Source organism: Stegastes partitus, unplaced genomic scaffold (assembly GCF_000690725.1).
Source record: "Stegastes partitus isolate 25-593 unplaced genomic scaffold, Stegastes_partitus-1.0.2 Scaffold1238, whole genome shotgun sequence".
Lineage (NCBI taxonomy): Eukaryota > Metazoa > Chordata > Actinopteri > Pomacentridae > Stegastes > Stegastes partitus.
This window is the reverse complement of record NW_007578969.1, coordinates 179,818-194,293: the sequence shown is the minus strand read 5'-3', so window position 1 is coordinate 194,293 and position 14,476 is coordinate 179,818. Positions and strand designations below refer to the sequence as shown.

The window sequence follows — 14,476 nt, the reverse complement described above, 5'->3', positions numbered from 1 at the left end:
GCTGGATGAAGGGATGGAAGGTCGAGGAGGCAGGAAGGAAGGGAGGAGAGCCCTGATTGGCGGTGGAGGAAGAGGTGTTGGAATTTGTTGACCCAGCCAGACTATTTATTGTCGTATCTCGCCGATGCCCCGCTGTGGACTCCGGAGCTGCCGATCGCTCGGGCCTCTGCAGCGAGGAGTCGGAGTGGAAGTCCGCTCCCTGCTGCTGCTGCCTCTGGAGAACGACCGCCGCCTGGATGTGCGTCCGACTCGGATCGGTGTGTCGGTTTGTGTACATGTGCGCACCACAGGGAGGCCGGTCTGGCGCACCCCGCCCTGCTGACTCCTTTAAATAAGCACTGCCGCGTGTTTGGACTGTAAAGAGCAAAGAGAGGCTCGGCCGCAGTGTGCAGGAAACGACATAAACTACCGACAGGCCAGAGGACAAGTGCACGTACAGACTTTATATATATATTTATAAACTGACAGGAAAACTCTCCAGTTATTCCAGTAATGAAGCTTCAGCTCAACCACTGTTTTTACAGGCCTTAATGACAGGATATCCTCGACCACACCTCCTTCATAATGATGATCTTTTTCTGTCATTCTGGACATACAAGGAGTTTTTGTGCGACACCTGTTGCTGGGTCTCGGCCAGGAAAAGTCCTCCTGGGAGCATGAAGGATGCATTTTATGTGTCGAGGCGGCAGCTTGTGTAGAATAAACAGAAAAGGGCAGAAGCTGTCATGAGAAGCAGGAGCAAGGGAGGCAAAATTCACTTTTATTGGATTTCTGATTTGTGATTATAGTCACTGAAAACATGGATGCTTTACTTTCAGATTTTGGATTTAGCTCAAATGAAGGTTTTATTACATCTTTGCACTTGTTTCATTTTGTTTCTAATTACTGGGAGTATTTCCTCAAGTATATTCTTTTAGCTCCTTTAGCATGTTATTAGGGAGCCATGTTGGTCCTGGTGCTGTAGGTTGGTTTATTGTCCAACTCAGTCCGTGTGTGTGTGTTTTATAATATTTTTGATCAGCTGTCTGATTTGAAATGTTAAAATGTGTATCTGGACAGTTGTGTTTATTGTTTCTGCATGAATGTATATTTATTTTAGTCGAGCTGATTGATTATAGGATCTGTTTTCTGGGATTTTATGACTTGTATAGATCCACAAGTGGATGTTTGCCATCTTAACCCTCCTATTACCTGCACATTTACTTCTACATCTTTTATCCTTGGGTTCAATTTGATCCCAGCAATTTAAACCGCCAGAAAATGTCATAGTTCAAATTGCTACCCAAGTTTATGTGTTTAAATAAAACTGAAAAAATGATGTCAATGACTTGTGTAGAGATGTTAAACACTGAATGGGGTCAAATTGACCCCAAAGATAACAGGAGGGTTACGTTTTACTTTTTTTTCTTCTTTTAACAGCAACTGCTTTCTTCGTGGTGACACTTGAATATTTTTCTATTTCTTGCATTACCTGTGAAAGTGCTGTTAGGGGTCATGGAAACGACACTTCTAAAGAAAGGCAGGATGATGGGAAAGTGTCACGTGAGTGCCCGGTAGAGCTCCTGCTTCCTGCTCTCCTGGCTTCCTCGACTGCTTCGAGACCCGGGAGGCGGAGTTTTCCTCAGCAGTGGGAGGAGAAGGAGGGCGGCGTGTTATCCTAAGGAGCAGAAACACACTCCAGGTTGTGTTCATTTGGCTTGTTCACGCAGCAACGCACCACAACAACGCTTACCGGCACTTTGGCGCTCAGGAGTCAGAGCTGCTTCTTCTGCTGCTTTGAAGTTCTTGTCTTTTTTTGGGGTTTTCCTACAATCCAGAGACCCAGTTTAGGACCTTGTTCTCTGCATGTAAGTAAACTTTTACTTTGTCCTGTTTGATCAGATCACAAAGCCTGCGCTTGTAGAAATGAGAGAACTTTCAACAGCACGTTGTACACTTGAGGGTGATGTTTTGACTGGAAAAATCCCCTCCATGATAACTGAGGCAGCTATTGTCTTTTCCTCTGCTCCTGCCTGAGCTTCCTCGCCCTTGAGAGGGAATGCCACATCTAAAAATACAGGTCTTGATTATAACATTTGGCAGCTCTGCTCGGGACTATTTTCCCTCTCCGGGCTGTAACGGAGCGAGAGGCTGCGCTGACAGAGTGGATGCATCGTACCTGGAACGAAGCTCCGTGTTGACATTTCACTTCAAGCAGAAGAGGGAAGCGTTATCGGACTATGTGGAGTTTTCTCTCTCAAGTGTCACATCTCCTCTTAAACGGCACAGACAGAAATGTTGAGGTTACATCACACCAGGGCTCAGACAAACTCACATTTATGTGTTTTTTTTAGGTGTGGAGAGGTCACCAGACTCAGAATCAGAAAGGTTTTACTGCCACAACGGCCACATATTGATTAGAAAGGTGTTGCCAGTCACGTCGTGTCGTCAGGGTAATGAAGGGTTAAGAGCTGGAGAATGAGTCGGGTGTGATTCTACATGTAAGTGTGTGAGTAAAACATTCCCTGTATCCAAGCCAACAGTGAGGCCTAGCCACGGAGGCGACTGCACACTGACCACTGTCCTTTGCACCAGTGTGTGTGTGTGTGTGTGTGTGTGTGTGTGTTTGCGCTGTATCTGACTAAGTGTAGCAGTATGTGATTGTGTCCACGCCTGCGTGTCTCTGGAATGTGTTCATCACCACGTTGAAGGGGTGTGTGGGGGTATTCCACTCTCTCTCTCTTTGCATTTTTTGTTTGCCTTCAGGCTCTGCCGTTGCAGCACTAAGCCGTGCGTGTGTGTGTGTGTGTGTGTGTGCTCAGGTGTGAGCTTCATGCAGACGTGCCTCTTAGCGTGCACTTGGCATGTAATTGCATTAGTATGTACATGTGCGCTGCGCCCCCAGGTGTGTGTTATCTAACAGATTAGCTCCAGCTGTGAGCGTTGTTGCCTCCAAACCACTGATTCACACACTCAGATCTGTGCTCTGATCAGTTTTGGGGGGTATCATAGCAGTTTTTTTTTTATAATCAGCAGAAATTCTTTGCTGGATCAGAGTTATTTCTCCCCCTAGAGGCTCAGCGGTGCCAGAATCTCTACCGGCGTCGTAAACCCGAGGAGTTTTTAGCCCAGTTATCCAATCAGGGAGAAAAATAATCGCCCAACATCCTTTAATTATTATTTCTGGGACAAAACTGACTTAGCTGAAGTCCTCCGAATGCATAATTAATGGCTGGATTTTGTGCCGGGCAATGTTCCCTCTATTCATACATTAAGATAATATTCTATGATTTTTTTTTTTTCCATTTAAATAAAGTTCTCTAACTCACTGAAAAATTGAGGATGTTTGAATATGTAAATGCTGTTTATGTAAAAAAAAGTTTCACCTGCTCCAAACAAGATCTTTGCTGCTTCGCTTTAAAATCCATTTTCGTCAGCCGTCCTGCGGCGGTTATACGTTCGCATATCACACTTCTGAAGTGCTTATTGGACTGGGGAAAGTGTTCAGGCTCGTACATGCATGTCATAAAATCAGGTTTGAGGTGAGCTCAGAGGAAGTTTCATTTTTCAGTCGACAAACTGTAAAACCAGTTTTCCAACACTGACGTCATTGTTAAGTAATAAGTGAGTAAGTTTTAACTTGTAAGGGAATCCTTCCTTTGTCCACTTCCTTGTGCTAAAAAGAAACTGAAATATGTAGATATCAGTGAGCTGAGAGCAGAGAAAGGTTACTATAGAATTTTACACTTTAAAATAATGGAAAATCATTTATGTGCTTATTAAACTCGCTTCCTTCTTTACTTATGTGCTCAAACCACAGATGTGATAATATGTTTGTCTTCGCTGCTTGGTTTAGTTTCCCCGAGGGAAGTCTCGGCCACCTGCTCCCCACAGAAATGAGGATGCTGACATTCATGCATGCACAGCTACACGGGAGGCAGGGTTTCATTGGACGCGTCCTAAACCCACCCTTGGGTGTGATTTTGCATGGATGTGTGTGTTTCCTGAGGCCACAGACTCAGACAGCGACGGGCCAGAGGTGGAGGAGGGGATTTAAGGGGAGGCCGACGGATGGATATGAGGGGGGGGATGAGGGCATAAAGATGGAGCTGGATGCTATAATAACTGTCCGCTTATGGTTCAGTGGATGTTTTTGCAGCCGACTAGACTCCCGCGCACATAACAGTTGCATAACCCCGCAGTCCAGACACTTCAGTCATGCATGTCAGCCGAGTTCTCCGGCCGGTCAGGAGCTGCTTTCTGTAAGGAACGAGCAGAGTGGGCAGAGCTGATGGCTGCTCAGCGCTGGGTAATAAGGTTTTGTGTTCTGGTGTTCAGCTCTTCTGTCTTCATTAGCTGTCTGAGGAGCTCCCTAAATCAGCCCTCAAGGGGAGGGGCTGATAACCTTTTGAACCCCTCCTTTAGCGTCTTTATTGACTGAAAAACTGAAGCAGGAGTGTCCCGGTGGGTGATGGGTGGGAGGCTGGTCCAGTTCAGATCGGTATTTATCTAGAAGACACTGAGATGTTATCAAGTTTATTACCTGTGCACGTGGGAGCCACGATAACAGTTGATCAGATTGCGTCTGTACCAAACAAGAGTCAGGTCTGTCTCTAAAAGTAACCTCTGTAGGGTTTTAGCCACAATATCTGAAGTAGTTTAAGCTCAGTTTCATGATTTATAATCTCATAGTTTCTAGATTTATTATTACCTTAGTTTGGTTAGTGTAGAAAATGAATAACACCGTAAAGTCTCACCTTAATCTGTATTACAGTCAAGTACAGGACTACTTATTATCATTTTCTCAGGGTTTAATCCCTAATATGTAAATTAATTGGGTATAATCACTCCTAAAATAAAACCTCAGAGTCTTAACTGACGTGTTTCGTCTTGTGAAGCTGCGTTCGTAATGCTGTTCATTATCCTTTTTACTGGAACTGGTTCTGACGCAGCAGCGATCGTCTCAGATGTGCGTCATTACAGTGTTGTCTTGACTACTTTATCTTGTTTTTGTTGCATGTTATAGATTTTGTTGAATTCGTTTTCTAATTTGACATTTGTCCTGTAAAGCATTACGTTTGCTTGCTTTAGAAAAGTGCCGTACAAATGAAGCTGTTATAATTATTAATACAATCTGCGATAGTTCCTGTTCTGTCTCTTTATCAGTATCTTTAAAACCTTTAACTGTTGGGCTGCTGTTGGATGGGTCCAATTAGTTTCCTCAGTTTCCCTGACTTCCCTCAAACCTCCACCGTAACGCTGACGTCTGTAGCTTTAGATATTGGTGGAACTGTCATGACATCTACGATTGAAATCCTTGTTCTCCTCTGGATGGATCGGATGGTGTAGCTCCTCCTGTTGCACCATCATCTGATTCAACACATCCAACACTTTGGGTTTTGACGAAACATCTTGCAAAACTAATGGCATCCCCATTAGCCCCGGCTGTGCTTTGAATTTAGTGCTACTTAGCAAGTATGCTAATATGCTAAACTAAAATGAAGAGTGTTTAACCATGCTTAGTATTTGTGGGTAAACACGTGTAGGCCAGGATTTTGTTGTTTTCAATCCGCGAGGGTCTACATTTCGTCCAGCCAACATCTGAACACGACTACGTGCAGCCAAAAAATACTGTGTTTACATGGACTTTGCCACAAGGACGATGCAGTTTGCACGCACCGAATACGTAGATGTAACCTACTGTATGCAACATCATGGAAACTGGAAAAGTAGCACATTCACAGCACCAAGGGAGTAGATTTGCATTTGAAATCAGCTAAACTGTTCTTTTTTTGGTCTTTATCGTACACTGACCTCACTGAGAAGGTTACAGAGAAGACAATCTTCCTGAAAACATCAGTAAAATACACAGTGTACGTCGTCTTTTATTGTGTCTGTATACATTGATTTTTTTAGTGTAGCACCCTGAAAGCACTCGAGAGGCTTTAGTGAAGTCTATACTTAGCGTTGTCATTGTGCGTTTTCTCTCGGGTGTTGTTATTTTTGTTGGGCAGCGGTTGGATTGTGCTGCAGAGGAATCCCATTCATTGTGGGATTCCTCTGCAGCAGTTGCCAGTGCATTGTGCTGAAGGCCTCGTGGCAGAAAGACAAGTCCAAGTGCCCAGAAATAGACGGGATGAGCTCGCCGTGGAACAGGGTCGACCTGCCGGACACGTAAACACTCCAGCTGAGCGCGTTTGTTTGGTTTTTCACTCTTTCTCACACGTTTCCTGTTGTCAGGTGCGTCATCGCTTCCTGCTTGTCGCTCTGGTGGGCGAAAAACCTGAGAAGTCACTGCTGAGCAACTCACCGCCACAATCCTCTTTCCCTCCCTGCTCGGGGTGAAGGTGACTCTCCCATGAAGCGTTTCTGACACTAAGACTTTCAGAAGGATTTGAATATTGTTTACGAGTATGTGGCTGCTGCACATCCATCACTTGGAAGTTTGTTTATTAAACCCAACCAGACTTCAGTTAAACCGTCTTTTCTACACTCGCAGGCAGATGTGTTTGTTTTCTGGCTTTCACGTTGGGTGGGAGGTGCATGTCTGGTGACTCTAGGTGGAGTTGCTCTTGTTTTCTTTACTATTCGGGGGTCAACGTCCGCTGGGACCAAGGCCAAAGTGATACGACGAGCCAGCCAGCGTCACAGAATACACAAACACGAACCCACTTTGTTCACGTCCTTCAGTTTTTGGACGGTCAGAGTGCTGCATCTTCCTGTGTTTTTCCTTTTTTTTTTTTACTTTAGGTAATGTTTGAGGACGTTTTCTTGGAAGACAAACGTATAAATAATCTTTCCTCTTCCCTCCCCTCCTTGCAAACCCATTTCCTCACGTGCTGCTGTTTGCTATCTGTTCAGTCATTCAGCAACTCGTTGGCAATTAAAATTCTCCCAGTCATGGCCTGTCTCTGTAATTAAGGGTAAGTCAGCTGTGGTGGAGTGTTGGTCATCTCTTCCTCTCAGCTCCTTTGCATTTCTGCGTATAAACATATGCACCGTCCTTTTATCTTTCTGTTCATTTAGCCTCTTGCAAACATATTACTCCCACTGGAACGCGCTCTCAGACATCATAGGCCGTATCATTACCCACTAATACGGCGGTTGGAAAGCCAATTGTAGAAGCAGCCGGACTCATAACGGCGCGGCGGTCAGCATAGTTCTGTGATAATCAAAACCGAGCTAAAGTTTCCATTGCGGAATAGAAATATCATTCCTGGGTCTGACGCTGTGGTCGGAGCTTTTTGGAGACATCAGCTGTTTGTGTAACGGCAGAACAGGACACGAGTGGAAAGCAGAAAGACGGAAAGTTGGAAGCGCGAGAGGCCGAGGGATGTTTTTGCTTCCTCTATGAAGCCGTTTCAACCTCACGGGACGCACACGGAGATCCGAGGATTTGCGGCGTATTGATCAGTTCACACCTTGGACAGCTGCTGTTTGCACACGTTTTAATCCCGCCTGGCTTTTTTTTTTTTTTTTAGCTGCCTGAGCCTTTTCAACGAGGAAATAAATGACAATAGCTGCTGTTGTAGAAGTGGCAGTTATCCAGTCTGTCAATATTTGCATGCAGATAGCTCCTGTCATGTGGTGAAGATAGAGGCTAACGTTCACATTTACATGATGATCTCTGCAGTGACTCATGTAGCAGCTCTTTCTTTAACAGCGTTTATGCCTAATGGGTCCAGTTGGTTTTAAAAAAAAAAAAGAGGCTGAATAATGACCAGATCTGGCCTCCTGACAGGAGTCTCCTCCCCCTTTGTGTTTATGGGATTTGTCCACTGCAGTAATCACGTTTTAGATGTGTGTCACCAGCAGGGATGGAGCCTTTAAATTACATTCTGTTGTAGAAAAAGCATAAAGGAGGCCAGAGCAGTATTCATACAGGCTTTATACCATCGCAGATTAAATCAGAACTTTTTCCTCAAGGTATTTCCGTGTGGCCAAAAGACAAAGTCCAGCCAAAGGTTGGCTGTTCTTAAAGAAATTGGTCTTTTCTCGGACATGAAAAGGCTCTAAATCTGGACTGGAGGATGTGTTTTTTCCACCGGAGGCCCCTGTGAGGGTAATGACAAGGCCATAGCATACTAAACCTGAGGTTTCTGTGACCAGACGTTTGTCTTCACCGGTTCTGGGAAAGTCTTTTCTTTAGGATGAGCTTTTGTATACCATTTCTATAATTACCCATAGCTTAGTGAGGGGTGAGACAAAAAGATTTCTTGTGACATGTTCTTCTGGAGAAACTTTCAAGATAAGTGTGAGAATATTCAAGAGAGTCCCATTCTCTTTATCGGGAAATCAGCAAAGAAGGATGAATATTTCTTTAAAAAAAAAGATTCTGAGGCTGTAAGTTACTTGATAATGTTTTTGTGTAACCGGATATTCTTGAGGTTAATGACGGTCGACAGTCTTTACTGTAATTCAGTCAGTTACTGTAATGTGGTGCCGACGTCGACTCCATCAGGTGGAGCAGCACGGTTGGACTTTGTGCTGCGTTTGTTGTTGTGTGCAGAAGGTGAACTCTGCTGACTTTACACATAAAGGTGCGTTTACAGAAGGGATTGACTGATATGCTTTACAATGGCCAAGACTGATATGGATTACTGGTAATCAGCAACGACCGGTAATCGATATTTGGAACGGATGTGCATTGGATTGCATATATTGATAGCTTGTGGTAGCATGAAGCCCGTCATTCATAGCAACTAACTGAATTAATCAGGATTACTTTCACTGAATGTGTACAGTAAAAACAGGAGTGACGATGTGACGCTACGACACTCTGCTCTGTTTACTGTTAGTGAGCGACTGATTGAGATCGATCAGTTTGTTCTGTTTTGATCATGTTTTGCTGTTCTGTCACTTTTATTTCCCACAAGGAACCAAATATGAAAGCATTAGTAGTTGTTGTTTCAGGATGATCGAGGCTGCCCCCTAACTTAGCCGTTAGCGTGTAAAGCTAATGTCCTGATTAGTGCTGAGCTTCTCGTTCAGGTTTTGTCTGACAGTAAGAGCAGATTTATCCTGCATCAGAGCCAAAGTTGCACATTTATCAGTCAATAAAAACAAGCGCTAATAGGAAAATGACAAATATCGGCCTCGATTAATCAGCCGGGTAAGAACCTGTCAATCCCAGGTTTACAGTGTGTTGTGAAGCTGCAGTGAAGTTTGACGAGAAACAAGAAAAATAGTCAAACGTCACTGATTCTGCTGCAGTTGTTTTGATCTTTGCAAGCTTAGTTCTCAAGAATTTTAGGACGAATTCGTGCGTGTGTTTGTTTATTGACGTCATCATCGTCGTGTGGGTTTCGGTCTTCCTCTAACTGAAACTAACAGAACAACTCCTCCTTTCTTTCCCTTCAGTTAAGTTTTATTCCCACTCTTGAAGCAGTCTCGTCTTTTTCGGCTCCATCCTCCTCTAACGCACCGACTCCCTGAGGGCTCGCTGGAAGGCTTCTGGTCGCCTGATGTTTGTGAATCACTGTTTTCTGTGATGTGAATGTGTTTTAATTTAAGCCGGACTATTTTAAACTCTGCTTTGGTTTGTCACATGGTTAGGATGAAAGCAGAGTGTGTCGCTGTGTGTGTGTGTCTCTTTGGGTTTTTGCAGTACCTGAAAGCAAACGTGTCCAAGTGTAAGCTGTCACGGTTGGTTTTACTCTGTGTCTGCTCGGCTGGTCTGATGTTCGGGGATGAGAGAGAGAAAGGGAGGATCGGAGGAGGGGGAGGGATGTGGGGAAAACAGGGTCACATGTTGAGGGAGGCAGGAGAGGAAGGCGGCTATAAAAAGACTAATTAAAAATGTGTGGATAGATATGTTGCAGGAGGAGGCAGAGAAACTAACAGGGTGTGATGTAACCTCGGAGTGCAACGCTGAAAACGATAAGATGAGCGGCGGTGAGGAGTGCAGAGGTGCGTGGGGGCGGTTTGCTTTTGTTTTTCTGGGGAATTGAAGCTTGGAAGAGGAAGAAGACTCATAAAACTAACAGAAACGACACCGAAACAGTGGAGGGGAAACTTTCACCGTCCGTCTTTGTTTGTGGAAACATTAATTGCTCTAGAGTGACCACCTAAATGGTAAAATTAAAGCAGAATACGATTTTAAATAATCCTCTTTTGTTGTTCACACAGCATCCACACTTTGTGTCTACTTCTGCCCTGATGTAGACAAAGAGGAACAGTTGTGCAGGCTTTCACTGATTTTCACAGTGTTTTCGTAGCTCCCTGCTGAGCTTGATGCAAGTCAATGTAAAAAATTGCATCTGTTTTGCCCCTTGTGCTCCCCTCGCTTTCTCTCCCCCCCCCAGTTCTCCCTTTCAAAGAATTTTCATTTGAATGAAAGCCCTGCCTCAGTGTTTTGTTGTGCTCTAAAAGGGGGGAGGGGTCCAATTGGTCAGAATCCCTTTTTGAGCTGCACCAATCGGGAGCGAGCATCCCGCCTCCCGTCCCGCCCCTCGCCTCCCGGCCCGGCGTGCGATTGGCCCGCTGGGAGGAGCCAGACCCGGTATTAAAGCTTGTCCCGTCTGCTTCACTTCAGTGTTGAAGAGAGTCCCGTCTGTCAGCCGGAGAAGTGTGTGTGTGTGTGTGAGAGAGTGTGTGTGTCTATCGGTGTGTGTGGATGCTTTTTGTTTAATCAGCGACGGACTGAAAACGCACAATCTACCTTTGTCTCACCTGGACTTCCGTTTGTTTTTAACTCTCTCCAGGACCGTGGAGCTTCCCAGCTGAGTTACCGGCTTTTTGTGTCCGTTCACAGCTGGACAGACGGGCGGCCGCAAAGAGGATCATAAAGACTGTGTGGTGTCGCTGCCGGCTGATCTGCCAGCGCTGCCTTTGGGATAAAGAGCTGCCATCAGCTGTGCACTGTGGCTGACCGGTGACCCCGATCCACAGCCTGCTTCTGGGTCACCGCTGAGCTAATAGAGGTGGTCTGGCCGGGCCTGATGTGGAATTTGACCCCGACTGACCCCGTCCCACGAGTAGCCTTTCACTGAGCCCGGCCTGGGAGAAAAGGGAAAGATAAAAGAGGCGAGAGAGGCGACGGAGAAGAAAGGAGGGAGAAAGGCAGAGCAGCAGCACAGCGACCGGTAAGGAAGTTAAAGGGGGCTGTGGGGGAGAAAGGGGAGAGTACAAAAGAGCTTTTTCTTGAGCTTAGAGAGGACGTGTGGGAGAACTGAAAGGATGTTCGCTGACCAGTAAAGCCCCTTTCTGAGCCACGTCTCATCTGTCAGTTCTGCTCGCTCAGCCTGCTTCATGTCTGTGACGTTGAACATGTAAAACTCTTGCACTTTTTTTTTGCACACAATAAAATCTCTCTCCTTTGGTTCAGCTCCTCCAGGATGCCGGTGGAAACCCTGCGGCCCTCGGATGGCCGCCTGGCGGGGGTCCCCTTCACCTCCGCCATGCCCTTCAGGATACTGAACAAGGGTCCGGACTACTTCCGACGCCAGGCCGAACCGGGCGCCCGCAAGCTGAGCGCCGTGGAGCGTCTGGAGGCCGACAAGGCCAAGTACGTTAAGAGCCAGCAGGTGGCCCTCACCCGCCAGGCCCCCATCAAGCCACCAATCATCCGTAAGCCCCTGGTGCCTCCGGGGATGATGCTCCAGTGCCAGATCAGCACTCCTCCGGCCAGAAAGGTCCCCCGCTGCCCCGTTGATGTGGAGAACGGTGGAGGCAGAGAGGGGTCAGGAGAGAGACGGAGACCTGCTCTTAACTTGGATATTCTGAATAACTTAATCAATGATGTATGTGATGGACCACAGCCCTGCTCCCAGTCCTCCTCCTCCACCTCCCCCTCCTCGTCCTCTCCATCTTCAGGGGCCAAGAGCATCGGCAGCAGCCTGTCGGCTGAGCAGGAGAGGAACAACCGGATCCTCAACAACCTCAAACCACTGAACCACGGCACCACCACCTCCTCATCCACCTCCTCCTGCACTTCGTCTCCGCTCAACAACAACCTCCGGACCCCCGCAGCAGAACTCACCCGCCGTCCTCCCCCCGTCCCAGCTCGGGCCCCCCGCATCGGCATCCCCGCTCCCTACAGCTCCCCCAACTCAGTGACGGTGCGCCGGGTGGATGTTCGGCCTCAGGCTGAGATCAGGAAGCCTCAGAGGGCTCAGCTGCTCCGGCCCAGACAGACTGCTCAGGGCCAGGTCGCCCATCCCCAGGTCCCGCCTCCACCTCCCCCTCCAGCCTCCCAGAGTCAAGCCCACCCTCAGCTCAGCACCCAGTCACAGACCTCCCCCCCAGCCTACCTGCCTCCCAGCCCCATGCTTGTTCGAGCCGGCATGATCCCGCCCGCCTCGCCCGCTTTCACCCGCATATCCAACGCCAGCTCCAAGGGTTCCGCCCGCAAGCACCCGTCCCTGCACCGCTCCAAGTCGGACCTGAGCGACCGCTACTCCCGGGCCACCGCCGACCTGGAGCGCTTCTTCAACTACTGCGGGCTGGACCCGGATGAGGTGGAGGGGATGGGCGGCGTGGAGCGCTTCACCAGGGCCAACTCGGACATCGTGTCCGTCTCCAAGCTCCGCAGCGTCAGCACGCCCAGCTCGGAGTGCGGCGACGAGGCCGACCGGATGAGGGAGGACGGAGGGGACGAGGAGGATGAGGACGGGCCCGGCAGAGCCAGCGAACGGGTCCCGTACGGCATCTCGGTCATCGAGAGGAACGCTCGAGTCATCAAGTGGCTGTACGGCATCCGTCAGGCGAGAGACACGAACAGCGCCGTCTCTAACGTTTAGACTAACGAGGACTTGGAAAAAAGCCCATTTGTTGATCTTCTGCTGCCTTACGTCACAGTTTTGGATAATCCAGTAGTTGTTTCTTCTGTTTCCTGTGAGGACTGACTTTTGTTTTGGAGATTTTCTTTAAATGTGGGCTGAAACTCAGGACTGTTTCCCTGCCAGAGATAAAGGACGATGCGTCTCCCGTCTGCTTCATTTGATCCCGTGTGACAATACTGGTATGCAAAAGCAATAATAGACTGGTGTGAATGGTGGTGTGCATGAAGGCGGAGGATGACCGCAGTTGTGGTTCCTCATGTAAAGGTACAGTGTGTGTGTGTGTGTGTGTGTGTGTGTGTGTGTGTGTGTTGTCAGCACAAAGCCAGACTGGAAGTCGGCTTCAAACTGCCAGAAAGCTGCACGGCAAAGTGACGGTTGAGCAAACCAGGAAGAGAACCACGTTGATACTGTGAAACCTTCTCACGTTTAAAAAAAAAAAAAAAAAGTTTCCATGAACACATTCATATTTTTTAAAGAAAAAAAAAGAGAAAAATCTTTTGGCTGTAAGACTGTTATTACACAAGTTTCTGTCAGCATGCAGAGTTTGTATATTATTTCGAGGTTCGTCATCTCAATCAAGCACACATGTTATCCTCTCACACACTCGCACCGCACAGACGTACATTCAGGTCGATTACAGTTAGTGCTGTTTGTGTATCAGGCTGTAATATTGTCTAGTCGTGTGCGTTCGAATCTGGTCTCATGTCTTTGGGTTACGCTGCACTGGTGCAGCCAGAAAAATCAGTTTACTTTGTATGTCTTGGCACGGATGAGAGAGCAAGTCATATGATGAAGGACGGAGTGGATGGTTGAAGTAAGTGTGAAGTTGTTTAGCCTCTTGGACGGATGGAGAAATCAAAGGGTGGTTAACAGGACGACTGAAAAGAGTATACTCACGGATTAAAACAAGGTATCTGTGGTGTATAGATATGGCTGCGGCTCTGAAAGTGTCTCAGGAAGATGGCATACTGACAAAAATGGACCAATATTTATTTGGAAAAATGTAACTTAATGTATTTTTTAATATCGGACAAGTTTGTGTACAGAATTTTGCTCTTAAGTGCAATCTGATCGTATTTACTATAATTACAATATATGTAGGATCACGTTTTAAACACACACATGCAAATACAGGCACCGGACACATGCTAAGTGTGAATGTTGTAAACAGGGGAACGCTGCGTGTCGCCCCGCAGTGAGACTGTTGCGTATTTATTTGGATTCCTGTTGGTCGCAGCGGGAACAACAGTGTGAGTTCTCCCACCCTCTGCATCTCCTCCCCCTTTTTTAAAAACTTTGTGATGTTCAGTACGGTCAGGTTCAGAGGGCCGGAGAACCCGACGGCAGCGAACTCAAATGTGCTGTTGAATCCGGCACCGGATGCCCAAAGAGTCTTGAAGTGAGAGATCCAAAATGCTTTACCATGGTGTATTCTGAACAGCTAATAATAAAAAAAAAATGTTCAAGTACCTTCCTGTTTGCTGTTTTTCTTAGTTTTCTGACAGATCCTTCTGGTTCCTGCAAACTCGTCCCATTTCTTCAGTGTTCGGGGAGTTTATGAAACGCTGCTGCCAAGTCCTTGGTTTCTAATCTGTAATCTGGCGCAGAAGCAGGTGTTCGGACCCTCAAATCTCATTCCAGCATCAATAATTGAGTCGCAGCACTCCGACCGCTGCATGGATTTTGTTTACTTTGATCGCGTTCCTCTGAAAGTC

At 46.9% G+C, this 14,476-nt stretch overlaps 1 protein-coding gene across 2 annotated transcripts; it reads left to right on the top strand.

Moving 5' to 3' along the window:
• Positions 1 to 1,697: 1,697 nt before the first annotated feature.
• Positions 1,698 to 14,230, top strand: wu:fa11c10 (protein FAM110B). 2 transcript variants are annotated; one of them, XM_008297698.1, is made up of 3 exons: positions 1,698 to 1,847; positions 10,683 to 11,063; positions 11,306 to 14,230. In XM_008297698.1, the coding sequence occupies exon 3, from the start codon at positions 11,316 to 11,318 to the stop codon at positions 12,717 to 12,719; it is 1,404 nt and encodes a 467-aa protein (XP_008295920.1). In that variant the 5' UTR covers positions 1,698 to 1,847; positions 10,683 to 11,063; positions 11,306 to 11,315; the 3' UTR covers positions 12,720 to 14,230. The 2 variants fall into 2 exon arrangements, with proteins under 2 accessions (XP_008295920.1, XP_008295919.1); XM_008297697.1 differs by lacking the exon at positions 1,698 to 1,847 and having other exon boundaries at positions 10,519 to 11,063.
• The last annotated feature ends 246 nt before the right edge of the window (positions 14,231 to 14,476 follow it).

What these genes read in the sequence shown, in the direction of transcription:
- wu:fa11c10 (XM_008297698.1), top strand. Translation starts at nt 11,316, where the DNA reads ATGCCGGTGGAAACCCTGCGGCCCTCGGATGGCCGCCTGGCGGGGGTC.